The sequence below is a fragment of the Ceratotherium simum genome, chromosome 34, assembly GCF_057802395.1.
Source record: "Ceratotherium simum simum isolate JZ-2026a chromosome 34, ASM5780239v1, whole genome shotgun sequence".
In the NCBI taxonomy this organism is placed as follows: Eukaryota; Metazoa; Chordata; class Mammalia; order Perissodactyla; family Rhinocerotidae; genus Ceratotherium; species Ceratotherium simum.
Window position 1 is genome coordinate 1,442,178 of NC_141933.1, and position 24,162 is coordinate 1,466,339.

Below are 24,162 nucleotides of genomic sequence, written 5' to 3' on the forward strand. Positions count from 1 at the left end.
GCAGTGCGGGGGCGGGGGCGCCCGGGAATGACGGAAGAGCGGGGAGAAAGTGGTGGGAGGCAGGCAGTGCCAGCTGCATAATTTATTCAACCAACTTCGCTTACAAAGTAAACTGCATTCTGTACACCTGAGAGTCGAAAATGATTCGCTCGCTTTCTGTTTCTGGATGTCCTGCCCCAAGAGGGAGCCCCACAAATCCACCAGGGATGGGAGTCCTGGCCGCACCTTGCCTGGCCTAGGGCAAGTGCCTCCACCTGGGACCACAGCAGCCCAGGGGCAGAGCCCTGGGGCAGCTGGAGTGCCTGCCAGGGAGTGGACGGGGCTCAGCTCCGCCTGGGCCCAACGCAGGCTCTTCCAGGCCTGCGCCTCTGACCACTCCTCCTGGGAAAGCCAGGCCTCATGGAAGGAGTGGGCAGCTGGGCCAGCGGCGGCAAGCTGGCCATCCTACTCTGGGCTCTCACCTGTGCCCTCCCCTGCTGGTCCCAAGCCCCACTTCTCTCCACCAAGAGGGGCCTCTCCTGTGCCAGGCCCACTTCCCACTGGGTAACACACCTGCCCCAGTTCACATGGGGCTCCCACGACCACACTGCGGCATCTTGGCTGAAGTCCAGGACAGCTTGGCAGTGGGTGGTGGTTTACACTAGGGGTGGGATTGGGCTGGGGTGATAGGGGTTAGGCGTGGCATGCACCGGAGACCTGGGGGTCTGGCTGCCGGATCTGGACATCCTTGGGCTCGAGGGCTCGAGCCTGAGGCCACCTCTAGGGCTCTCAGAGCAGTCACAGCAGCCAGCCCCTGACCCAGGCCAGGCCCCACACTGCCCAGGGCTCTGAGCCGCCGATGCCGGAACTGCAGGTCTGCGGACCCCCGGGAGGTGCTTCCCGAATCAGGTGGCGTGGGGAACTTGGGGGGAGAGGGGATCAGGTTCCAGCCCAAGGGCCTGGAAGGCTCTGGAAAACGAGGAGACAGCGTGTCAGACAAGGGGCCCCCAAGGAATCAGCAGGTGGGGGGTCACCACAGGCAGAGCTATAGTGTCCACTGTGGCTCCTCCCCTTAGCCCTTCACCACCCAAGGCAGCAACCCCTGCTCCATTTCTGTGCTCTGCAGGGAAGCTGTGGCTTCTCAGCCCTGGGACCTCTGACTGTTGCTTGGGGCGGACCCACCTCTGGGGAGGCAGAGGCCACAGGCCTGGGCTCTGGCTTTGGGTCACTGGGTCCCGTCCCTGCTCATGGGCTGGTGGCCCTGGGCCAGTTCCTAAACCTCAGCTATAGAGAGAGGCCCCAGCACCCACCTCAGGGTAGACTGGGCAACTGTAGCGGTGGTCACCCAGTGCCCACCTGGACCTGGCCTGGAGTGGAAGGCCCTGGCAACGCTTTGTCCCTGAGTCCCCACGTCTGTCACCACTCCAGCCACCCGTCTTCTGCTCTCCCTCCACTTCTCCACTAGATAGCTGGCTGCTGACCCTTCTTGACCAGCTGGTCTTGGGCCCCTCCCCCAGACACCAGCCAGCACCTGGAAGGGCAGAGGCTTGGCCAGCCCCGTCCCTGCTCCATCCCAGCCCCTTTTCTGCCCACCCCCCAGGAGCGTCATTCGGCCAACCTTGAGCCTGTGCTCCTGTTGCCCGCTGCTTACGATGCCCCCTCCCCTCCCCAAGCTTGCCACCAACCAGCTGTTCCACCGGTCCGTTCAGACCCTTCCTCCCTGGGCCCTCTTGGGTGAGGGGTCTGTGCCTCGCAGCCCCTGCCTTTGCTCCACTCAGCTGGGGTCACTCTGAAGCCAGTGTCCCTCAGGGAGGGCCTCCCTGCCTTAATTCTGTGTCCCAGCCCAGCACAGGCCCTGTCCTCAGGGTGAAGGCGGCACCCCTCCCTGCCTCGTTCTCCTGGCCCAGCTGGTGGCCTCCCTCCCTCGCCAGCCTTGCACCTGCTCCCCTGAGAAGTGCCCAGTGGGCCTGTCCTGCTCAGTGGTCCCGGCCCCTCATTGCTCCCTCCCTGGGGCTCACTCTTTCAGCCTGGGCCCTCTGGCCTCTGCTCACACCGCCCTTTGCTGGGGCACCTTCTCTCTCTCTTGCATCCAGCCCCTCATGGTCCCATGGGCTCAGGGCAGGGGCACTTGGGATTGGACCCCCTTAGTTGTGAGCCCTCCACCCCCAGGAGAGGACCTCCCTGTCACAGCCCCTCTCAGAGCCCGGCTGAGGAAGGGGGGCTGGTCTGAGGTGAGCTCCCATCCTAAGGTGGTGTGTGGCATCACTCTCAGTACCTGGGGCCGGACTTGGGGGGCTGGGGGGTGTCTTGAGCCCAGCTGGGTCCTTTTGCTCTTCAGGGCCTCTTGGTGGGCACCGGGGGGCTGTGGCCCCTTCCTGCTGGGACTCCAGGTGCCTATGGGGGAGGGGGCTGAGGTGCGGAGAGGGGGAGAGGCTGTAGCCCTGCCCCTTACCCCCCGCGTTGGAGTCAATCTGGGATGGTCCCCCAGCCTTGGGCTCCCATGACCAGCTCCTCCAGCCATCCTGGGACCAGTGACTGCTCGGCCAAGGCAGCCCCCCGCTGCCCCACCAGATGGGGGACACACAAAGTGGTGGGGCTTGGCAGGGTAGGGGCACCCACCTCAGGTGCAGCTCCCTCCAGGCCTGAAGCCTAGCCAAGGCCAGGAGGTTATGGTCATCCACAGGGTCAGGCCCTGGAGTGGAGGCACTGGCTGCCAGGTCTTCTGGCCTGTGTGGGGGCAGCTGCTCTGGGGGTGCCCAGGCCTGGGGAGGGAAAGGGCTGGTTTGGGGGCACGGCCTTCGAGGGGGCTAGGTGGGCAGTAGCCTGGGGACAGAAGGACTTATTCAGCTGGGGAGGGTGTGGGAGAGCTGGGGGCCCCCGGAATGGCTATAAGGCAGGGTACTGTCAGGCCAGGACACTGGTCTACTCTGGAGGAGAGCCCAGGAGGGTGGTCCACTGCGGGCGTCCTGGAGTCTGGGCCCACTTTGGGGGGGCAGGGTCTACCTGGCACTGGTGCCGACGCTCCCGCAGGCCTTTGCTGGGGTTCCCGCAGAGGACTCGGCCAGCGCCTGAAGAAGAGGGTGTGTCTGCACCTGGTTTGGGGCTGAGGGGCTGCCAGGGCTGCTTCACGCCGAGGTAGATCAGTTACCGTGGGTGAGGGTGCTGGCGTCCTCCTCTGGGGCCAGGGCCTTGGGAAGCAGGTCTTCAGGCAGGGGGCCCTCAGGGACCAGCAGGGAGAGGGGCCAGAGCCTAGGGGCCCGGGGCTGGGTCTCAGGCAGGGACAACTTGGGGCTGAGTCTCCGAACGGGGGCTCCGTGGGGTCGATCTGTCCGAGAGTCAAAATCAGAGGTCACTGCGGCCCATGCTGGCCGGCCAGCTTCAGCCCAAGAGCTTCCCCCAGATTCTGTCCACAGACCAGGGACCCCCGCCACCCACCATCTGTGTGTCCTGAGGCCCAGTGCCACAGGGTGGCAGGTTTTGGCCCTTCTCTGCCTCTGCAGATGGGTGGGGAGGCCCCCACTGGGTGCTGCTCACAGGGAGGGTGTCCTGGCCTGGGGGCAGGTGTGCAGGGCTCTGGGGACGAGGGGTTAAGGCTGAGAAGGGATACAAGATGTAGCTATCCATCTCTGAGAGGCCTGCAGGGGGGAAATGGAGGCGGAGACCTCTCCTCCCGGGGGTGGAGACTGCTCCTGGGGTTCAGGGGCCGCGGTCTCTAGGCCAGGTGGGGCAGCCCTGGACAGAGACCAGGTGGGTGGCTGCCATACCCAGCCCGGGGAGCAGGCCGTCCAGGACACTGCCCTCCTTGATGGCCTCCTTCACCATGAGCCAGTCCTGGTCCAGCTTCCAGGAGGCTGGCAGGCCTGTGTGTGTGGCTGGAACCTCATCCAGGATCTGCAGCTGGGGGATGAGCTTTGTCACCTCTGCCCGGTAGTTGTAGCCTGGAGGCACCTGCAGGGTGGAGGGGGGTGGCAGGCCTGGATCTAGTGGGCCCTTCAGGCCAGCTTTATCGTGTGGCTGCTTCCCCCAGACCTGCTGTGGGGCAGGGCAGGGGAGCGGGGGTTGGTTATGCTGCCCCACCCTGCCAGGGCTGGCCTAGGTTGCTCTTGGACACCAGGGACTGGACTCTCACCTACACGTGGCCTCACGCCCCAGGCTCACAGCCAGGGTCCAGTGGTGCCCTCTGGCCTATGGAGCTGCCCTGAGCTGGGTGGCCACTGTGCATTGGCACCACGGAGCAGCAGCTAGCAGGGCAGGCAGCGTGAGCTCTGGGCTTGCGTGGGCAGTGCAGGGGTGTGTACAGCTGTGTAAGCTGTGCACAGGCCTGTGATGTTTGAGTGCATTCCACGTAGGGCATGCACAGGCCTGTGGGGGACGCGGGTGGCTCTGGACGAGGCCTGCACAGGTGTGTGCGTGTTTGTGTGTACACAATTCTACGTGGAGACTGTACAGAGCAGGCATGGTTCCACATGGCATGTGCACGGACCTCACGGGGGTGGATGCGTGGGCCGGGGGGCATGGCATGTGTGCACGTGGCCCTGTGGGGTCTTGTCCTGGCCCACGAGGATGCACTGGCGGCTGCCAGGCCTCCAGCACACAGGAGAATGAGCTCATAGTGAACAAGCCACAGGCCGCAGGTGGGCTGTGCCCGGGGGATGTGCCCCGGACCCTCCTACTCCTTGACTTGGTCGTGGCCAGTGTTCAGGTGGGCAAGGAGTCCTGGGCCGTGGGAGAGCCAGGGGGCCGGAGCTACAGAGTGCCTCCCATTCCCGTGCGCTGGGCTGGCTGGGTGCCCACCACACGCACCTTGTTGGTGGGGCCGGGGCCTGGCCGCAGGCACACCAGGTTGCCCTCCAGGGTGAGTGTGGCCAGCTGTGGACACAGCTGCAGGTAGCGCACCTGCCCCAGGTCCTCCACGCTGTTGCCCTCCAGGTCCAGCACCTCCAGCTGCTCGAGCAGGCACAGCGGGCTCAGGTCCGAGACATCGTTGTAGGAGACGTAGAGCTCCTGGGGCAGCAGGGGGGCCTCAGCCAGGGCCTGGCCTGGTGTCCTCTCCCTAGCCCAGGGTGACCAGACCCACCTTCAGGGCCGGGAAGGAGCCGATGCCATCCACGTCAGTCAGGCCACAGCGAGCCAGCCACAGCACCTGCAGGCGGCCCAGGGAGGTGCCCAGGTCTCTGCAGAGGGCAGAGTTGGCTGGTCAGTGCTGTCCTGGGGTGGAGGGCTGTGTCTGTGGCCATGACGGCTCTGTGCCATGCCTTGTGCCAGCCACCACCCACGTCTGGCTGTCTCCAGGTGCAGGGGCGGTTGTGACTGTGGCTCATGGCAGCCTCCAGGCTAAGGAAGGGGTTCCAGAGCCCCCCAGCTCCCTGCCTTCCCTCCTTGCTGCAGCCTTCTAGTCTCAGTCACGGGCAGAATGTGACCCCTGGTAGGCCTGGGCCTGGCTATGGGGAGCTGCCCTGGTGCTGGACGGCTCAGCCCAGCCGCACCTGCTGCCCATGGTAATGGGGGTGGGTGAGACAGCCCCTTCCCCAGGGAGGTCAGTGTAGGGTCCAGCCCTAGCTCCCTGCCTTCCCTCTCTGCTCCTCTCTCCCTCGGCCTCTCTTGTGAATGACTTCCCCAAGTTACAGCCCCTCCCCTAGCCCAGCTGTGCCTGCAAGACCTCCCCCACCCTCTGCCTGGGGCCAGTCCCCTGCCTGTGTCCTGGACTTGTCCCTGCCACCTGCAGATGGGCAGGCCAGGGCTCCCCCATCTTAGAACAACTATGGGAGGCAGACCTTCTGCCCCCGGCCTCTCAGGGCCCCACCTCTGTGTGCGGGCTCCTCTCAGCTGGTGTGTCCCAGGTCTCCTGACAGGGCAGGGTCCACCGCTGCATCTCCTTTCCATTGGCTTCTGGGATGTTCTCCACGTGATTTCTTGTCATTTTCTCTCCTCCATGTTCTCTGGTCTCCCGTCAGGAGCTCTGCCACTCATCCTCTGAGAACGAGCCTCGTCCTCTCTCTGCCTCTCTCCTGTTTCCACCTCTGTGCCTTTCCTTCTGCTTGATGGGAGGTTCCTCGTCTTCCCACGTTGCTATAAACATTTTTGTGCTGGCTGTTGTGTGTTTAATTGCCAAGTGGTCTTCGTTGTTCTCTGGTCTTTTCTTGTAGCGTGCTGCCCTTGTTTCAAAGATGCAGAGAAGCCACATCTCCTTCTGTGTCTCTCAGAACATTAGTTGGAGAGTTTTGGAGGTTTTACTCCCCTCCTCGCATCGTCTCTGTTTCCTTGGGGATCCTCTGGGTTTGTTTCGACCTTTCCCTTTCATGCGCAGGGCTCGTAATATTTCTGATTATACTATTAATAGCTTCTTGGGCTTTCAGATGGGGAGCGAGGATCTGAAATGCTGCTTGGAGGTACCGAGCCACTGGGGACCCTGATGTGGGGGGCTTCTCTGTTAGGTGATGCAGTCGTGAGGTGGCTTCTTTGGTGGGGACCAGTTGCTGGAAGTGGCAGTGGCCCCATGCATGACTCCCCTGATGGCACAGGGCTGCCACGTCTCCCCAGTGGTGCCCCACTCCAGCCGCGCTGTTTCCAGGTGTCCCTGGAGAGCACCCTGCATCCTCAGGATGGGGTGCTTGCTCCTCTCCCTGCTTAAAGGCCGTCTCCTCCCCTCACCTGTGTGGACAGGGCGCCTTATCTCACAGGCTCTCTGCTGGCTGGGTAATTTCTCCAGATCCATCTTCCAGGTCACAAATCTCCCTTTGCTTATGACTCAGCCACCGTTTAGCCCGTCTGTTGAGTTTCTGTGTTCTGTTCTGTCACCCTCATCTCCACAGGAGTGGTCGTCTTTGTCCTTCAGTTACAGAGACGCTATGTTTGTCTCATCTATCACCTTAACTGGGTTTTCCAATCATCTTGCTCTCTTTTTTTTTTTTTTGTGAGGAAGATCAGCCCTAATAGCCATGCCAATTCTCCTCTTTTTGCTGAGGAAGACTGGCCCTGAGCTAACATCCATGCCCATTTTCCTCCACTTTATGTGGGACGCGGCCTCAGCATGGCCTGGCAAGTGGTGCGTCGGTGTGCGCCCGGGATCCGAACCCGGGCCGCCAGCAGCGGAGCGCGAGCACTTAACCACTACGCCATGGGGCCGGCCCCTCCAATCATCTGTTAATTGGCTGAAACTTGTGTCTAGTCATTTCTCTCAGAGGGGCTGATGAAACTATTTCCTTCCATCTCTCATTCATTCAAAATGTTGGTGGGTGTGAAATTCTTGGTTCGTGCCTTCTCTCCGCTGGGCTGTGTTGGCGTCCTTCTGCTGTCTTCTGGCTTTGAGTGTTTCTGCGTAGAAGTCTGAGGAAAACTGCATTTCTTTTCTTCTTTAAAGAAGACTTGGGCCACCCCGTGGCTTAGCGGTTAAGTGCACGCGCTCTGCTGCTGGCGGCCCGGGTTCGGATCCCGGGCGCGCACCGACGCACCGCTTCTCCAGCCATGCTGAGGCGGCGTCCCACATAGAGCAACTAGAAGGATGTGCAGCTATGACATACATCTATCTACTGGGGCTTTGGGGGAAAATAAATAAATAAATAAAATTATTAAAAAAAAAAAAAGACGACTTGATCTCTTTTCTTGGCTGCCCCCAAATTTTATCTTGAAGTCTGGTAAATTTATTAGGATATGTTTCAGTGTGGGCAATTCATTTTCAATTTGTGGATGAAAGTCATCTTTTATGTCTGAAAAATTTTCTTTAATCTTTAAATATTTGTTCTGTTCTATTATTTCAGTTTCCTTCTGCAGAGGTTTCAATGATGCCCATCTCAGACCTCCTCTGTCTGCCCTCTGTCTCTGGGAGTCTGTCCTGTCTTCCATACACCGTCTCGTGTGCGTTTCCTGCAGGATGATATTTCTTTCAAGTCTGTCTTCATTTCTGTGATGGTATTCTTGTTGCTTTCCCTTTCTTTTCAGAGTCTGCACACGTCTTTCTGCTTGTGACCTGTGGTTCAGACCCAAGACACACGGCCAGGCCTGGCTGCAGGGGAGACTGGGAAACCTCTGGTTTCCTTGGGGTGGCTATGTGGCCCGCTAAACGTGGGGGATCCTGGTGTTACAGAAGAATAAGGATTGGGGAATTACTAGTAGATTTTGTCTCACCTCAGATTAAATAGGAAGATTACCAAATACTTAGAACTAACGACAAAAAGCAAAGTGTACGAAATGTGTGGAACCGTGCCAAAAGCCGTACATGAAGAGAAATTTAGATCCTTAAATGTATTTATCAAAAAACTGTAAGGATTAGAACAATTAAGCTAGGCATTCAGCTCAAGGAGCTAGAAAAAGAATGCCAGCAAATAAGAAAAAGAACAAGCAGGAAAGACATAATAAATTAGGATAAAACTAGGAACAACCAGAACCATCATAGAGAAGATTAACAGAGCCCAGAGCTGATTCTTTAAAAAATTAACAGACAGTCCTCTGGCGAGACTGATCAAGGGTAAAGAGAGAGACAATGCAAGTAAATATAGAGAACTTAAAAAGAGGAATGATTACAGCCACGCAGCAATTTAAAACGATGAGAGACCGTTATGAAGAAAGTATATACCAACAATTTTGAAAACCTAGACAAAGCTGGCACCAAAAGAAATAGAAAACTTGATTAGACTAATAGCCATTAAAGAAATTAAATGGTGATTTGTGCACCCCCTTCCCCACCACCAAGTCCCCAGATCTGGACCAGTTTTATTTTTATTTTTTATTAAAAAAAATTTTTTTTTTAAACTTTATTTATTTATTTATCCCCCCAAAGCCCCAGTAGATAGTTGTCTGTCATAGCTGCACATCCTTCTAGTTGCTGTATGTGGGACGCGGCCTCAGCATGGCTGGAGAAGTGGTGCGTCGGTGCGTGCCTGGGATCCGAACTTGGGCCGCCAGCATCAGAGCGCGTGCACTTAACCACTAAGCCACGGGGCCGGCCCTGGACCAGTTTTAAAAGTAAGTTCTAATTAACTATCATGGAATAGACAATCTCTATCTTCTACAATGATTTCTCATACAGGAAGTTTCAAAAAATAGAGCAGTTGAAAAGAACAACAAAAGGGAGAGAGGCACCTTATGAGTCAGTCCTTGATCCTGGAACCAGAGAAGTACAATACTAGGGAAGTCAAGGGCTGTCACTCATGAAAACAGATTGTAAGATAATTCATCATGGTCAAGTAGTGCTACTACAGGAATGCAAGGATGAATGACCATCACAGTCTGTCAGTGGAGTCCAGTACATTAGGAGTACAATATTCTATGATCATGTCAACAGATGCCAAGGAACTTAGACATATACCCATTAAGATCAGGAACAAACCAAGAATGCCTGCTACCATCCCTACTACTGTATATGTGTAATGTGTCTATATGTCTATGCAACATTGTACTGGCTAACAGGTCCTGGCCAAGGCTATAAGACAAGAAAAAGAAGCATGAAGATTGGGAGTGAAGGACAACTCTCATAACTTGCTGATAATGTGATCATCAATACAGAAACCCCAAATGAATTAACAAATTATTTGAATTACGAGAGTTTGGCAATATTGCTAAGTACAAAATAAAGATACAATATTGCCAGATATAATAGATCCATTTATAAAAATCAGTAGTGTTTTACTGATTTTTAAAATCTTTTCTAAATCAACGTAGTGTTTCTCTGCATTTCCAATAATCAACCAGAAAATACAACAGAAACAGGACCTCGTTCATGATTGTAAAGATACTATAAATATGTGGGCATTCATTTAGTCCTGGTTTCAGGGAGCCCTGGCTCCAGAGGAGGCTGGTGTCCTGCCCTGTCCCAGGTGGCAGAGGGGTGGGAAGGGGGCTCCTGGTAAGCCCACGCCAATCATAATTCCACGCCCTTGCTAGTGGTCGGTGCAGGAAAGTGTGTACATGATACAGTTCTAGCTAGAGAAACACAGGAAGAACGCTGGGAACCTTCTGCTCGTTTTTACTGATGGACACAGGAAGGCACATCGCCTGTTATGGGATGAATTGTGACCCCCCTCAAATTCACAAGTTGAAGTCCTAACCCCCCAGTACCTGACAATGTGGCCTTATTTGCAAATAGGGTCGTTGCAGATGGAATTATTTAAGATGAGGTCATACTGGAGTAGGGTGGGCCCTAATCCAATATGAATAGTGTCTTTATAAAAAGGGAAATTTAGACACAGCCACGGACACAAGGAGAACGCCATGTGAGCATGCAGGGAGAGATTGGGGTGATCTGTCTACAAGCCAAGGAATGCCAAAGATCGCAGCAAACCACCAGGGAGAGGAATGAAGTGGGTTCTCCCTCACAGTCCTCGGAAGGAACCAGTGCTGCCAACACCTTGTTCTTGACCTCTGGCCTCCAGGACTAAGAGAGAATAAATTTTTGCTGTTCTAGCTGCCTAGTTTATGGTGCTTCCTTCAGCAGCCCTAGAGAACTAACACAGTCCCTCAGCCCACCAATGTTAAGGATGCCTGTGGCTGCAGAAGCCCCCATGCATTATGAGGGGACACACACGAGGATAGAGGGTCACGTACTAGGCAGGAGGGACCAGCTGAATTAACCCATCCTGGAAGATCCATAGCTGGGCTTCTTGTCTACTCCACGGGAGACTGGGATTCTCATCTGTGCTGTTCACTGATGCATCCTCAGTGTTTACAACAGGTTTTGGGCCATAGTACGCACTGAAGGAATAAATAATTTCTCGTTGTTTTGGCCAGTTGAATACAGGTTTCCGTAACTTGCAGCTGAAAGCATTCTAACTGATAACAAACTTCACAGAGGAAGTTTAAAGAGCCTACTTACATGAATGGAGAGCTATACCATATTCATGGATGAATATAACTTAACTTATAAACCCAAATTAACATGTGAATCATTTTTAATTAAAAAAAAATTCCAGAGAGATTAGTATGTGTGAAACCCAACAAACTGATTGTAAAATTCCAATGCAAGAATAAGTGTTCAGGAATAGGTCAATTGGGAAAAAGGAGAACCAAGAGACGGTATCAGATGTTAACAGACCAACGGATGAAACAGAGAGCTCATAAACATATTTCCATACACATGTGGACCTGAGAAACGGCAGAGATGGTACCATGATCAGTTGGGAAATGACGGATTGCTGGGTGGGTGGTGTTGGGAAAACTGACTCACTATATGGTGGAAAATAAAGCTGGGTCCCAACCTCATGCCACAATCGAAGGTGGCCTTGCAGATAAGTTGGATTAAAGACCTGCAAGTAAAAAGTCAGTAGAGGAAAAAGTAGAAGATCTCCATGACCTTGGGGGTGGGGACCAGCCTCCTAAATAACACCAAAGCACCAACCAGAACCTATGCGTTAGAGCAAATCAACACGGAGGGTTTCTGTCCACGTGAAGGCCACCATCGTCAGAGTTAACGGCAGGAGGCGGGGCCCAGAGTCTTGCAAAGTCCAGAACGCACCCAGGCTACACCAAGAACTGGCAGAAGCTGACCAAAAAAGGGCAGAGCCCAGCTGAGGAATTAGCACAGGGTGTCCCAGGTGGGGCTTGACTCCTTAGTAATAGGAGGAGGCCACGCCATGAAGTTGTAGTGAAAACGTCCCTTCAGTTACTTAAAAAATTTCCAAATTAGTTGAGTTTTAGAGATTGTTACTGTGGTTTTTTCCACACGACTAGTGCTAAGGAACGGGTGCCGTGTCTGACTGGCGTGGAGCAGCACACCAGGCCCATCGATGCCTGTCTCCTGTGCCGAGGCCATCTGGAAACCGGCCCCGTTGGTGGAGAACGCTCGTCCTCACTGGCGGTCTCTGCCGGCGCTGAGTTCTCCCTCAGCTTCTGACGTGCTGACAGCCACGACACGAAAACCTTCCCAGCCCTCATGATGCTGCCAGGGATTTTAGTGTCTTTAACATCTCTATTACCAGCTAAGCTACAATATCGTTTATTGGACTGTCGTATTTTAGTAGATAGTTTCCTTTTACAGATTTTTGTTCACTGTCAACCCGTGGAGGTTTGGAGACATCATGTGGCCGAGTTTGAGGATTCAATCACAGAAAGAACTTTAAGAGTCATTGCATTTTTCACTGTTGTCATCAAGGAACAGAACATCTTTTCATAAAATTTATGATCTAATCATTTTTCTTGGAATTGATTTTTAAAATTTTCTTGGAATTGAGTATTTTGTTTTGTTACAAATGGTATATCATATTTTTAAAATTTTATAATATCTTCCACTTCTTGTTATGGTTTTCATCCTTTATTTTATATTCTTTCATTGTTCTTGGAGCAAATTTGTAAACCTTAACAATGAAGGAATAAATACCATTTTTCCTCTTTATTAAGCTAAAGGAAGTATTGCTACCTCTGTCAGGATATTGCTTAATCGTGCATTAAAGGCGCATTTCTGAAAAGCCGTTTTCCGGATCCTTACTGGGACACGGGGTCATGTGGGAGCCACCCGGGGCCCGTGAGTCCTCCCGTGATGCTTCTGCTGTGGGCTGCCCACTGGGGGCCAGACAGTCTTTCAATTTCCTTTACTTCCCTTCTCAGGTCTTCAACTGTTTCATGAAAACTTTTTTTGATGTCTATTTGATAAACGTCAGTATAAATAAGGAAAATCAAGAAAACATTTAAAGCGAGGTTGCTTAATAAATACCTTTATCGCCTCACCTGGAAATGACTGGGCACTTACTGCCCATTTAAAACATCTGGGGAGTTTTCTAGAATTTTGACTGGAATCCCCCGCCTTATGCTGACTAGCCCTAGCTATGTAAAACCAGCAGTGTTTTCATGAAACCAATTTTGCTCAAACACCAAAAATAAAGTCTGATATTCCTTCAGCTTTGTTCTTTCCAGGCCAATGAGATAAACAAAACCATTCATCTGTCCTTAGTTTTGAATTTTGTCTTTCAGGCTAATTATTAAAGTGCTGTTGTGTCTTCCGTGGGGTCCGTGGTCTGGCCTCTGTTCGGCAGAGGCTGTGCCCATCTGCTCTTCTTGTGATGGGCACCATCGCGACCCACATGCTCCCCACCCTCCTGGTGTGGGGGCGCTGCCCTGGTCTGCAGTGAAAGGCGCAGGGGTGCCCGAAACCCTGAAGCCGGGGTTGGTGTTGGGGCGCCCACCAGAGACCCCGCGCTGGTTGGGGACCCTTTGCCAAAGGTCAGTGGGTGCCTTCCGGGCACCCCAGGGTGGGTCCTTGGAGACCTCGTGAGCCACACGGCCTGGCGTGACCGGCCGGACCATGACTACAGCTCTGGTTGACACCTGTCACCCTCAGCAGGTGCCTCCAACCGACTGGGCATGGGTGACGTGAGCTACATGTGCCAGAGTCAGGCTGGAGGGCGGGTGTTAGGGCCCGGAGCCCACCCAGGAGCCTCTCCAAGGGGTCCACCCAGGGGAGACCCCACCCTACTGAGCTCTCACTCAGCCCCTGCAGGACCCCCCTGCCCCCACCGTGATCCCCAGGAGGGGCACTCACCTCACAGAGCCCAGGTGGCTGCCGTTCAACTTCAGTTGGCTGAGGTTGGGCAGGTGTACCCCTGTGGGGCCACAGGAAGGAGAGGTCAGAGGCACGGCCCTGCCCCCTCGCCCCCACCCACCTCTCTGCACCCTCCAGAGGCATCAGTACCCCTTGGCCCCTGCTGCCAGATGGCTGCTCTGAGGCCCAGGGCAACCTCAGGGCACGTGCTTATGTCTGCAGGCCAGCCCAGATGAAGCGGGCGCACAGGGCAGGGTGCAGAAGGCAGCCCGAGTGAACAGGGCCACGAGGAAGGCCGTGAGGCCGCTGGATTCCAGGAGTTGGCTTGGAGGAGGGCAGCCTGGTTGGCACGGGTGGGGCTGCCGCAGCTTGGGTCGCACCTCCGAGCCCCCTCCCCTGGCCCTCCCACAGGCACCCAGGCACCCAGACCGCAGCCTTCCTCAGCGCTCAGCACTGGGTGCCTGAGCACAGGAACCCGCAGCCCACGTCTCTGCTCAACCAAAGCCCCCAGAAAGGGTTCAGAGTTACTGATTCCTTCAAAAAACAGGGCGCTGACCCTGTGAGACAGAGTCCCTGATGCCCAGAAAGAGGTGTGCAGGGCAGGCCCATGGGGTACAGTCTGGGCTCATGGGCACAGGGTGGGCCTGTGGGGTGCAGGACAGGCCTGTGGGGTGCAGGGTGGGCTCATGGGGTACAGGGCAGGCCTGTGGCTGCAGGGAAGTCTTATGGGGTGCAGGGTAGGCCGTGGGTTCAGGGAAGTCTTGTGGGGTACAGGGCAGGCTTGTGGGTTCAGGGAAGTCTTGTGGGGTACAGGGCAGGCTTGTGGGTTCAGGGAAGTCTTGTGGGGTACAGGGCAGGCTTGTGGGTTCAGGGAAGTCTTGTGGGGTACAGGGCAGGCTTGTGGGTGCAGGGAAGTCTTGTGGGGTACAGGGCAGGCGATGTGGGGTGCAGGGTGGGCTCATGGGGTGCACAGTGGGCTCATCAGTGCAGAGTGGGCCCGTGGGGCACAGGACAGGCCCGTGGGGTGCAGCGTCCCAAAACCAGAGTCCAGTGGGCAGGGCGCGACGGAGCAGACCCTCAAGGAGAGACCTGCTCTGGACAGTGGCAGGGATGTGGATGGGAGGGGCTCTCACCGAAGTTCCCCAGACTGTTCTCGCGGGTGTCCACACGCATCTCCAGGATGCTCACCAGTCGGAGGTCATCTACCCGGGCCAGGGCCTTCTGCAGAAATTGATATGGGGTCAGCCCTGGGGACTGGACAGTGCTCACTCCCTCCCAGTGACGTCCCTGCCTCTGGCAGTGGGACAGGAGCAGGTGGCAGACGTTTCCCTGCCTCGTCCATGTTGACCGTGGCCGTGGATGGTTTTGCCTGGTGGAGTACAAGGGGACATGACATAAGCAGAGGCTGTAACTGTGCATGGCTGTGGGGCCACTGCCAGAGAAGAGCCTGCCCTGAGGGTGCTGGTCTCCAGATGAAACTCAAGGACAGACCCAACGCAGGACCCCAGAGCTGGCTGGCCTGGAGGTGGCCCATGGCTGTGTGCCTGTCTCTGTCCCTTGGGGTGGTGGCCGGGGCTGTCGAGGAGCTGGCGGGCAGACCCATCCTGATGTGACAGCTCCACACTGGACCAGGGCACTGGGAAGGTGCAGGTGCTGCAGGAGTGGCTGGATGGCCCCACACACAGAGGGGCCAGCAGGGGCATAGGGAGGGGCCTGGCGGGAGTGTCCCATCCACCTGCAGGGACCAGGTGGCTCGGACCCTTCTCCAAAGTGGTCAGGAAGGCGGGTGGGGGTGTTGGTGGGCATGTCACCCCGTGGTCTCCAAGTGACCCCTCTTTGTGTGCATCTCACCTGGTGCAAGCCTGGGTGCACTGGAGGGGCACGGAGGGAGGGCCTGGGGGGTGCCTGCACCAGGTGGGGTCTGCCCCCTCAGGGTGGCCAATGGCGGGCAAGGGGCGTGGCCAGGAAGGGAAAGGCCTCCCACGCTGGGAGGGGCAGGGTTGCCCAGTGGGGTCACAGGGTGGGAAGTGTAGTCAAGGGGGCTCTGCAGAACCTGCTGGGCCTCAGGGTGGGGGTGGGGGGTGACAACGAACCCCCACTCCAGATTTGGGAGAAAGCCTTCACCAGCTGCCCCAGATACTGTCAGTGGGACCCCAGGACGGCCCCCACCTGAACAGCTTGCCCCTCATGCCTGGGCTCCCCTACTCTGCTCGTGGTTTCATCAATTCCCGGCCCTTCGCACCTCCATGTGCCGTGCACCTCGATGGTTTCCACCCCGTCTCCCACCAGAACCTCAGCTGCTCGAACGAGGGGCGTCTTCTCTGGTTCATGGAGTGGTGCACCGAGGGGTCCCCGGAGCCCAGCGCACAGTGGGTGCTCAGCAAACACTTGTGGAATTCCTGCCTGGCTCAGTCCCTTCTGTGGCCTGAATGCCTGGGAGACGTCTGTGTAGCCAAGCCCCTGGGATTGGCCTTGAAGGTGGAGCAGGCGCAGGGGACACAGCAGGGCTGAGAGCATCTGTCAGCCAGGCAAGGCTAGGAGGGCGGGGGACAGAGGGCAGGCTGGACGCCAGTCCCAGAACATCACCCCACACGGGCCCTGCAGTCCGAGCCCCCAGCCTCCAGCACTCACCAGTCGGGCAGGTGCCAGACACTCTTCCACCAGCTGCTCGCTGTGGCCACCCCCATGGCTGCCCGGGGCCTTGCTCTGCGGGCAGGGGTTGTGCAGGCCCTGCCAGCTCAAATCTTGCACGTGGACACTGGCTGTGCTTGGCCGAGGCCCACGGGCTCTGTCCCAGGCCGGGTCCATGCACATCCGACCTGCCAGGATAGGCAGAGGGTAAGGCCGCTCAGCCTTTGCTCTTTCTGACCCCGCAGAGCCCTCGACACGTCCCCACCCATGGCAAGCTGCCAGAGCCCACCCCCAGGGCCCGGAGAAGGCTCTGGTGGTGCCCTCACCCACTTAGTCTCAGCTAGCCTGGGAGCCTTGCAGTCCCCTCCCTGAGCTTTGGCACACCCTCTGCCTGGGCGAGTCATCCCCCGGTGTTTCTGCCCATCCTTCAGGGTCCATGTGAGGAGTGCTGGCTCCAGGCCTCCCCAGCTGAGGCCCCACGTAGGCTGTGAGCCTGGGGGTGCTGGCTGCAGGTCATGTTTGCGCAGAGGCCTGCTGCCACCAGCAGCAAGCAGCTGCCTCAGGCCCTGTGCTGTGCGTCCTTCTCCACCTGATGGTCTCCGAGCCTGGGGGCCCAGGACCAGGGTCTCAGGCATGCCCCCCACCCCAGCCTTGTGCCCATTGAGCCCCCTCACCTGGAGGGGGCTGCCTTTTCCCACCGTGGGTCAAACATCTGGGCAAGGGGGCGGCATGTGGCCCCAGGTGGCACCTGCAGGAGAGAGTCAGGTTGGCCTCCTGGCCAGGTCACCGTGCCCAGGGGACCTGGGACAGGCTGGGCTGAGGTCACAGGGCCCAGAAGTGAGCAGGTGTGAAGGTGGTAGGGGCTCAGGTCCTTTCCACCATCCTGATGGGGGATCTGGCCCGGCTGACCAGGATGACAGCCAGGTGAGTGAACAATGCTGGGGTCCCTCAGGGTCTCTCCATTGCAAATGGTCCTCATTCAAATCCCCCCTTCCTTCCATCCCCGACTCCACCCTCTCTCCAAAAGTGATCCCGGGTCTGCTGCTCTGGACTGTCTCCCACAGGCCGGCCTCCTTGGCACTCTATCCCTCCTGAGTCCCCTGACCCTAGGCCCCAGGGAAGGTTGTCCAGTGTGTCCCCGGACCACCTGCACCAGGCTCACCTGGCGTAGCTCCTTAAAGATGCAGACGCCTGTGCCTGGCCCCTGATCCTGGAATCATCGCTGGGGGTAGAGCCAGAAGTCTGCCCGGCACGTCCTGGCCACCTCCCTCCATCCTGGGTGGAGGCCTTACTGACCCCACTCCTGCACTCTCTCCCGCCCTTCCTGGATTTTCTTTCCTGCTAAGATTGACCCCTTCTACAACCCTCGTGTTTTACGACTCATTCAGTTGAGTGAGTGCCTCGCCCTGGGACAATGTGGGCTTGCGGACAGGATGCTCCCTTGCCGTGTCCACGGTGGGCAGATGAAAGGCTCTGAAATACTCTGGAGGAATCCGTGAAGGCGGCAGGTGCACCTTCTGGCCACCACTTTCATCTCTCAGCCCCCTGTGGACATTCAAGGTTCATCCTCTCCATCATGTCTAGAGACCCCAACTCCCACGGCCAGGGGAGTGGTCAGCTGGGTTTTGACAGAGGCGGTGGGAGAGGGTGCTGGGCCCTGGGACAAGCTGCCCAGGCTCCGTGTGCCTCAGTGGCCTTGTCCGGAGAGTGACCCATACACTGAAGATCCAATGGGGTGAAGGCCGTGAGGTGGCTCCCAGTGTAGAGCCTCTTAGAGTTTCCAGCAGGATTTCTTTCCAAAAGTTCCCTCTGCTGCCTGCCTTTCTCCAGTTGGTGAAGGGCCCCAAGCCTCGCAGGAGGATCCCACCGCCCTGCCCCCTGGGAAGATGCTGCCCACCCCACGCTGGCAGCCTCGGGCTATGGGGAGGGTGTGGGCCAGCCAGGGTGCGGCCCTGGGACACCCCTGGGCAGTATAAGGGCCGAGTCTGCTGCCCTCTTCCCTCTGTGCCCCCCGAGAGCAGCTGACCAGAGGTTCACCCATGTACCGGCCCACTCAAGCCCGAAGGTCTTGGTGTCCCAGGAACAGGGCCTGGGTTGGAGGCTGTGGCTCCCATCTAGACACCGTCCCTTCACGTTCATGCACTGGGCGGAACCTGTCCACTCTGTTCATGGCTCTGCTCCCACCCTGCCCTGCCCCTCCATGAGTCCCCCAAGCCCCCCAGCATGGAAACCTGGGGGCCTCTCTGTCTCCACAGCCTCTGGCACCGCTCAGGGACTCTCTGGGTCCCCTCCACCCCTCCATCCCTTCACCACGGTGGGGAGGGCCTGCTCCTCTCCTAGGTCCTCACCAAGGAACCCCCAGAGCAGAGTCTGGAACCCTGCCCCTCTCTCCCCCAGAGGCAGGGCTTGGGGCCCTTCCTGTCCCGGTAACTGGGAGCCCCGAAGAGCCCGGCCGGGGAGCATGGGCAGAGTCCCCGGGGGACTAGATTTGACATCTGGGGGCCTCACTGAGTCCCCACTGGCTTTGCTGCTTCATCCCCGCTCCCGCCCCTCGGCCTCAGTTTCTCCTCCGGCACGGGGGAGATAGCGAGTCCTGCAGCCCGAGCCCCAAGATGCCCTGGGCTCTCACCTGAGGGGTCGGCCCCGGTGCCCGGCCCTGGGCGCCCTCCGCCGCTGGCGGGCGCTCTCCGACTCCGGGTGTTCTTCCGGCCGCGGGGTTGCGGGGCCTGGCGCCATGACAACGGGGGCGGGGCTTTATTTGAATAATCAAATATTCATACACCGCGGGAATCTCGCAGGCTCCGTGGGGCCGAGCCACGCCTCTTAGCAACGGTTGCTAGGGCAGGCCGGCGGGGCGGGGCAGCCGCCGCAGGGTTGGGGACTCCGGCGGGTGCGGCCCCGCACGCGCGTGGGCGCCCGGCCAGCTGGGAGGGAAGCTGGGGCGGAGGTGAGACGCCATCAAGCCGGGGGGCGCAGACAGGCCAGGTGTCAGCCCCCTGCAAAAGTGGTCTGGGGTGGAGACGCGCGCCCGCCTTTCGCAGGTGGGAGGCGCCCGTGTGAGGGTCTTCCCGGAGGCCCTCGCCCTCCTGCGCCCGTGTGAGTGTCTTCCCGGAGGCCCAGGCCCTGCGCGATTTACCTCCGCCTGCAAGTGTGGCCGATGCCACGACAAGAGGAAGCGCCGTAGGAGAGGATCCTCTGCGGACGAGGGAAGTGCGAAGCTGGACACCTGGAGAGGAGTGCTGAGTGTCCGCACCCGCAAGGGACGCCATCACCCGTTTTCATTTATCCGCCTTTACTTCGTGTCTACGCGCGTGTCTACGCGCGAGCCGGGCTCTGTTGTAGCCGCGGTGCAGGGCGCGGGACGGCCAACAGGACACAGCCACGGCCCGTGGGGTCGGCGCCGTCGTGGGAGCGAGGGCGGCCCCACAAGGGGCCCGCCAAGGTCACGGTCAGCAGTGGGGTGAGCTCCGGGGGACAGCACCGAGCCGGCGGGGGAGAGGATGGTGATGGGAGGGGGTGCTGGCCGAGGACAGGGAGGTTCAGCCTTCTGTGTAATGCACCATTCTTTCTTGTAAACAAGGAGGGTGTGTTTATGCGTTACTTTGGAATTTTTTAAAATGTCAAGAACATATCTTTTCGAGAGTCTTGAAAGGAGACAGGACGTGCGTGTTTGTGCTTGGGGTGGGGGGAGACTTCAGGTCACCCCCCCATGGCAACTTTTGGATTGGCTTTGCTGGGTACCGTTTGTTAACTGGGGCACACGGTGAGCTTCTGCAGGGTTGGAACCTCCGGGTTTGGGGGGGAGCTGGGTGGGCCGGTAGTCTGCTGGGCCTGCCCAAGTCGGGGGAGGCTTGTGGTGAGGGAGTGCTGGAGAAAGGCTCTCCTCGGAGCCTGGGGGGGGCTGCGCGCTGGGTATGTGAGAAGCAAGACGCGGGCACGGGGTAAAAAGATGGAGTCAGACTCGCTGATCCACGGGCTCAGACGCACCCACCCAGACGCGGCGCCCCCGCACCGCCGGGCCCTGAGCGCACGGCTGGGCCGCAACGAAGGACCCCCCCGAGCCTGCCAGGCGTCCTGGGGGAGATGGCGTCCGTCTCGGAGCCACCTGCGGGGAAGGGGATGCAGGGCAGCCAGGTTCCCAGCCACTGGGGGTCCCAGAATTCCAGCGCGGTTCGGGCCTGCTCCTGGCACCAGACCCTCGTCCCTGAGGCCCCCTGCCTTCCTCCACCTCAAGCCCGGGGGCGTGCGCGGTGCTAGCCCTGTGGGGTCCACCCAGCCTGTCCCTCCCGCTCCGGGCCCCCGTGGGTGGGCGGCAGGGCGCGGCGCGGGGAAGGCCTCGGGGGGCGCGGGAGCGCCTGCGCGTCAGCGAGGTGCCGAGGAGCCCGGCGCGGGGCTCCCCGAGCAGCGCAGGGGCTCGAGGCTGACCCCGGCGACCCCGCCCAAGTCCACACCCGGCCGCGGACCCGCTTCTGCGTGGGGTCTCTATCTCCCCGCGAGTCCGGCCTGCTCCTAGGAAAGTCCAGGCCATCCCCGGAGAAGCGGTCACCCCCGGCTTGCAACCCCAAGCCCCTCGCTCGCCTCCGGCGCCGACCGAGCTATCCCCCAAGGCCGCGGCCCACGAGGACCACCCGGCCGGGCACCGCCCTCAGCGCCGCTCCCGGAAGCCCCGCCCGGCCGCGGCCCTTGATGGGCGGGCCGCTCGGCCAACCGGAGCAGAGCGCGGCAGGGCGGGGCGAATTTTGGGCGGGGACCGCCGCGCGCGGCCAATGGCAGGCTGCGCCGGGCTGACGGACGGGCGCGGGGCGGGGCGTGCGCGGGCCCGACCGAGAGTCCTCCGCCCGCGACCGCCGCCCGCAGCCCGCGCCGCACCCGCCGCGGCGTGACCCCATGCGCCGGGCGAGCGGCGAGCCCCGGCTCCGGGGGCAGTCGCGCCCGTGAGCGGTGAGTGCGGCGGGGGCTGCGGGGCTGCGGCACTGGGCGCTGGAGTTGGGGCGGGGGGCCAGGCGGGGCCGGGCGGGGTGGGGAGCCCGCTGTCCTGACCGGGCGCGCGGGGGCGCAGGTGGGCCGTGGCCGCGGCCGCGGCGGCGGGGGTGCTGGGCGTGCCGGCGGCGGGTTCCCCCTGCCTGGCCCAGACCAGCTCCTGGGCGCTGTGTCCCCGGCCCTGTCCTCCATGGGGCCCTCGGGATGTGTGGGGGCCCTGAGCTGAGGCCGGCCTAGGGCCATGGCGCTAGGCCGGGTCTCCCGCCCGCCAGAGGCCCCAGGACCCTTCGGAACACCTCTTTACCCGGCGGCCATCACGCACACTAGGCGAGTCTGGGTTTAGGAAGTCACTGCCCACTGTCCCCTCAAGGGCACCCTCTCGTTAAACATCACAAACTGAGGACACCCCAGCTGGGGGCCTGGGTCCCAGGCCTTTCTTCTTCCTCACCTGTCCGCCGGCTCCCACACCTGCTGTGGGTCTTTCCTGTTGGTTAGCTTCTGCTTATGGGAACGCTGGCCCCCACCTGGCCTCTTTAGCTACCTTATTTTCTCCAAAGTTTTTATGGCCATAGAATGCCCTGGGGTCTCCTTCATTTTAACGTGTGGGTCTCCTCCTCCTTGGGCTGGAGGTTGAGCCCAGGAGGGCAGGGGTTCCTTCTGTCTGCCTGTCACCTCGTGCCTGGAACAGCACCTGGCATGCAGTAGGTGCCCGGTGAATACTTGTCGAATGCACCAGCATGCCCAGTGGGGCCTGGAGCCGGGTGTCGGCTGGCACTGGCCTGCCTGGGCACGCTGCTGTGCGCTCCACGGTGACAAGACCTGTTCTTGTAGGGAGGGGGACCGGTAACCTCAACCGCGGGCGCCTCCACTCAGGCTTTCTGCCTACCCAGCAGCTTCTAATTTGGGTGCGTGGTTGGGAGATGCTCTCGGCTGTCACCCTGCTTTTGGGGGTCAGCTCCCTGCCTCTCCCACACGGTCATGAAGTGCAGCTGGAGGCAGGGCCCCTCTCCCATCCCTGGGCTGGAGGTGCCACAGCTGAGTGGCTGGGCCCCCATTCTGGCTGCCATCCCTGTTACCTAGACGTCCAGGCGCACAGGTCAGGCCAGGCCTGGGCCGGGCAGCCCAGGGAGCTCAGTGGGCCTGCCCCGTGGGCCCTGGGCATGGCTGATGTGGACTCCTCGGCAGGGCGGACAGGAGATCACTGCAGTGCCTCCTGCTGCAGCCTCTTGAGGAGCGATGACAGAATATAAGCTCGTGGTGGTGGGTGCTGGAGGCGTGGGAAAGAGTGCACTGACCATCCAGCTCATCCAGAACCACTTCGTGGACGAGTACGACCCCACCATTGAGGTGAGCCGGGACGGCCCTGTCCCGAGCCCCGAATCTTGATGTGGGCTTGTCTTCCAGCTGCTACATAGGAGGGGGTCCTATCTCCATAGTAACCCAGGGGGAGGGGCACGAGAGGTGCAAGGGTGGGGCTGGTGGTGTGAGCGCCCCATCTGAGGAGGCATAGGGGTCCCTGAGCAGTGTCCTCCCGCAGGACTCGTACCGGAAGCAGGTGGTCATTGATGGGGAGACGTGCCTGCTGGACATCCTGGACACAGCAGGCCAGGAGGAGTACAGCGCCATGCGGGACCAGTACATGCGCACTGGGGAGGGCTTCCTCTGTGTGTTCGCCATCAACAACACCAAGTCCTTCGAGGACATCCACCAGTACAGGTGAGCTGCCCGCCGGCCCTCAGGGGCCTCCCTGTTCTCTGTCTGCGTGCCCTGGATGCAGCCATACCTGCAGCCTGCCAGCTGGCTCACACCTTCCTCCTTGCAGGGAGCAGATCAAGCGGGTGAAGGACTCGGATGACGTGCCCATGGTGCTGGTAGGGAACAAGTGTGATCTGGCTGCGCGCACTGTGGAGTCTCGGCAGGCGCAGGACCTCGCCCGCAGCTATGGCATCCCGTATATTGAGACATCGGCCAAGACGCGCCAGGTGAGCTGGTTCTCCACCCCACAGCTAGCCAGGGACCCGCCCCTCCCCGCCACACCCCGCCCTGGCCAGGGGGCAGCGCTCACTGCCCCCTCTCCCTTGACACAGGGCAGCCGCTCTGGCTCTGGCTCCAGCTCCGGGACCCCCTGGGACCCTCCGGGACCCCCGTGACCCACCAGCCCCTCGCGCTGTAAGTCTCCCCCGACGGCAGGGCAGCGAGGGAGGCCAGGGCCGGGGTGTGGGCTGACACAGCTCCAGGGGGAGGGGGAGGTCCCTGGAGAGAGCTGTCCTGAGCCAGGCCGGAGCGGTGACCCTGGGGCCCCATCCCCTCTGTCCCCAGAGCACCCTGTGGGCCCTTGTCGGCCCTGACCCCTGTGGGCTGTTGGGGACAAGGGCAGTAGTTCAGACAGGAGGTGAGCACAGGGTGGTCAAGCTCGGAGCCAGACCCGGGGGCCACCCTGTCCTGGGGGGGAGCTGCTGAGGAGAAGCCACCTGATGGGGTGGCCCTGGGCCTACAGGATGAGCAGGGCCTGCCTCCCTGTGTGGGGGTGTGGGGGTGGGGAAGGGGCTGGGATTCTGCTTGAGCCTGCGGCAGGGGACCGTCGGTCTCCTCCTGGCTGGGCCTTCAGGCTGAGTCCCCCTCTGAGCTGCTGTTTCTCCCCAGGGCGTGGAGGACGCCTTCTACACACTGGTGCGCGAGATCCGGCAGCACAAGGTGCGCAAGCTGAGCCCTCCGGACGAGGGCGGCCCGGGCTGCATGAGCTGCAAGTGCCTGCTCTCCTGACGGTGACACTGCTGCGTCCACTCTGACGTCCCTGCTGGTCGTTTGTGCCCCGCCCGGCACAGACGCAGGGCCCGGAGGTGCCGGATGTGGGGAGGAGGTGCAGATGGAGGAAGGAGGGGGAAGGAAGGAAGGAAGTGCCACTAGAGTGCGGCCAGCCCAGGGTCGGTGGACAGAGTGACCGCAGACCTCCCAGGACACTTTGCACAGACTGTCGCGAACTGACCCCACCGGCCCCCCCGCTGTCCTCTCCTCCAGCCCTGTCCTGGCCCAGCGGGCACAGGTCGAGTTGCAGTAAATTATTTGATGGTCTTGAGCCTGGCGTCTGGCCGAGGCTGGGAGGCTGT

At 59.7% G+C, this 24,162-nt stretch overlaps 2 protein-coding genes across 4 annotated transcripts; one reads left to right on the top strand and one right to left on the bottom strand.

The window, feature by feature from the left end:
* Positions 1–67: 67 nt before the first annotated feature.
* Positions 68–16,814, bottom strand: LRRC56 (leucine rich repeat containing 56). The gene is made up of 12 exons (XM_087422452.1): positions 16,750–16,814; positions 16,076–16,263; positions 14,578–14,665; positions 13,445–13,505; positions 5,057–5,153; positions 4,783–4,983; positions 3,744–3,927; positions 3,128–3,304; positions 2,983–3,047; positions 2,599–2,741; positions 2,255–2,373; positions 68–948 (listed from the first exon to the last, which is right to left on the bottom strand). The coding sequence occupies exons 2-12, from the start codon at positions 16,256–16,258 to the stop codon at positions 641–643; spliced, it is 1,626 nt and encodes a 541-aa protein (XP_087278578.1). The 5' UTR covers positions 16,259–16,263; positions 16,750–16,814; the 3' UTR covers positions 68–640.
* Positions 16,815–19,027: 2,213 nt separating this feature from the next.
* HRAS (HRas proto-oncogene, GTPase) lies at positions 19,028–24,131 on the top strand. Of its 3 annotated transcripts, XM_087422455.1 has the most exons (6): positions 20,904–21,016; positions 22,241–22,402; positions 22,593–22,771; positions 22,878–23,037; positions 23,143–23,224; positions 23,699–24,131. In XM_087422455.1, the coding sequence occupies exons 2-5, from the start codon at positions 22,292–22,294 to the stop codon at positions 23,203–23,205; spliced, it is 513 nt and encodes a 170-aa protein (XP_087278581.1). In that variant the 5' UTR covers positions 20,904–21,016; positions 22,241–22,291; the 3' UTR covers positions 23,206–23,224; positions 23,699–24,131. The 3 variants fall into 3 exon arrangements, with proteins under 3 accessions (XP_087278580.1, XP_087278581.1, XP_087278579.1); XM_087422454.1 differs by lacking the exons at positions 20,904–21,016; positions 23,143–23,224 and adding an exon at positions 19,028–19,535; XM_087422453.1 differs by lacking the exon at positions 23,143–23,224.
* Positions 24,132–24,162: the final 31 nt, after the last annotated feature.

Excerpts from the sequence above, each read along its gene's own strand:
- HRAS (XM_087422454.1), top strand. The coding sequence starts at position 22,292 with ATGACAGAATATAAGCTCGTGGTGGTGGGTGCTGGAGGCGTGGGAAAG. Across the intron at positions 22,772-22,877 it reads GAGGACATCCACCAGTACAG|GGAGCAGATCAAGCGGGTGA; the intron begins GTGAGCTGCCCG and ends TCCTCCTTGCAG. Across the intron at positions 23,038-23,698 it reads CATCGGCCAAGACGCGCCAG|GGCGTGGAGGACGCCTTCTA; the intron begins GTGAGCTGGTTC and ends GTTTCTCCCCAG.
- LRRC56 (XM_087422452.1), bottom strand. The coding sequence starts at position 16,258 with ATGTGCATGGACCCGGCCTGGGACAGAGCCCGTGGGCCTCGGCCAAGC. Across the intron at positions 14,666-16,075 it reads GTCTGGCACCTGCCCGACTG|AAGGCCCTGGCCCGGGTAGA; the intron begins GTGAGTGCTGGA and ends CAATTTCTGCAG. Across the intron at positions 5,154-13,444 it reads AGCCACCTGGGCTCTGTGAG|AGACCTGGGCACCTCCCTGG; the intron begins GTGAGTGCCCCT and ends TGCCCTCTGCAG.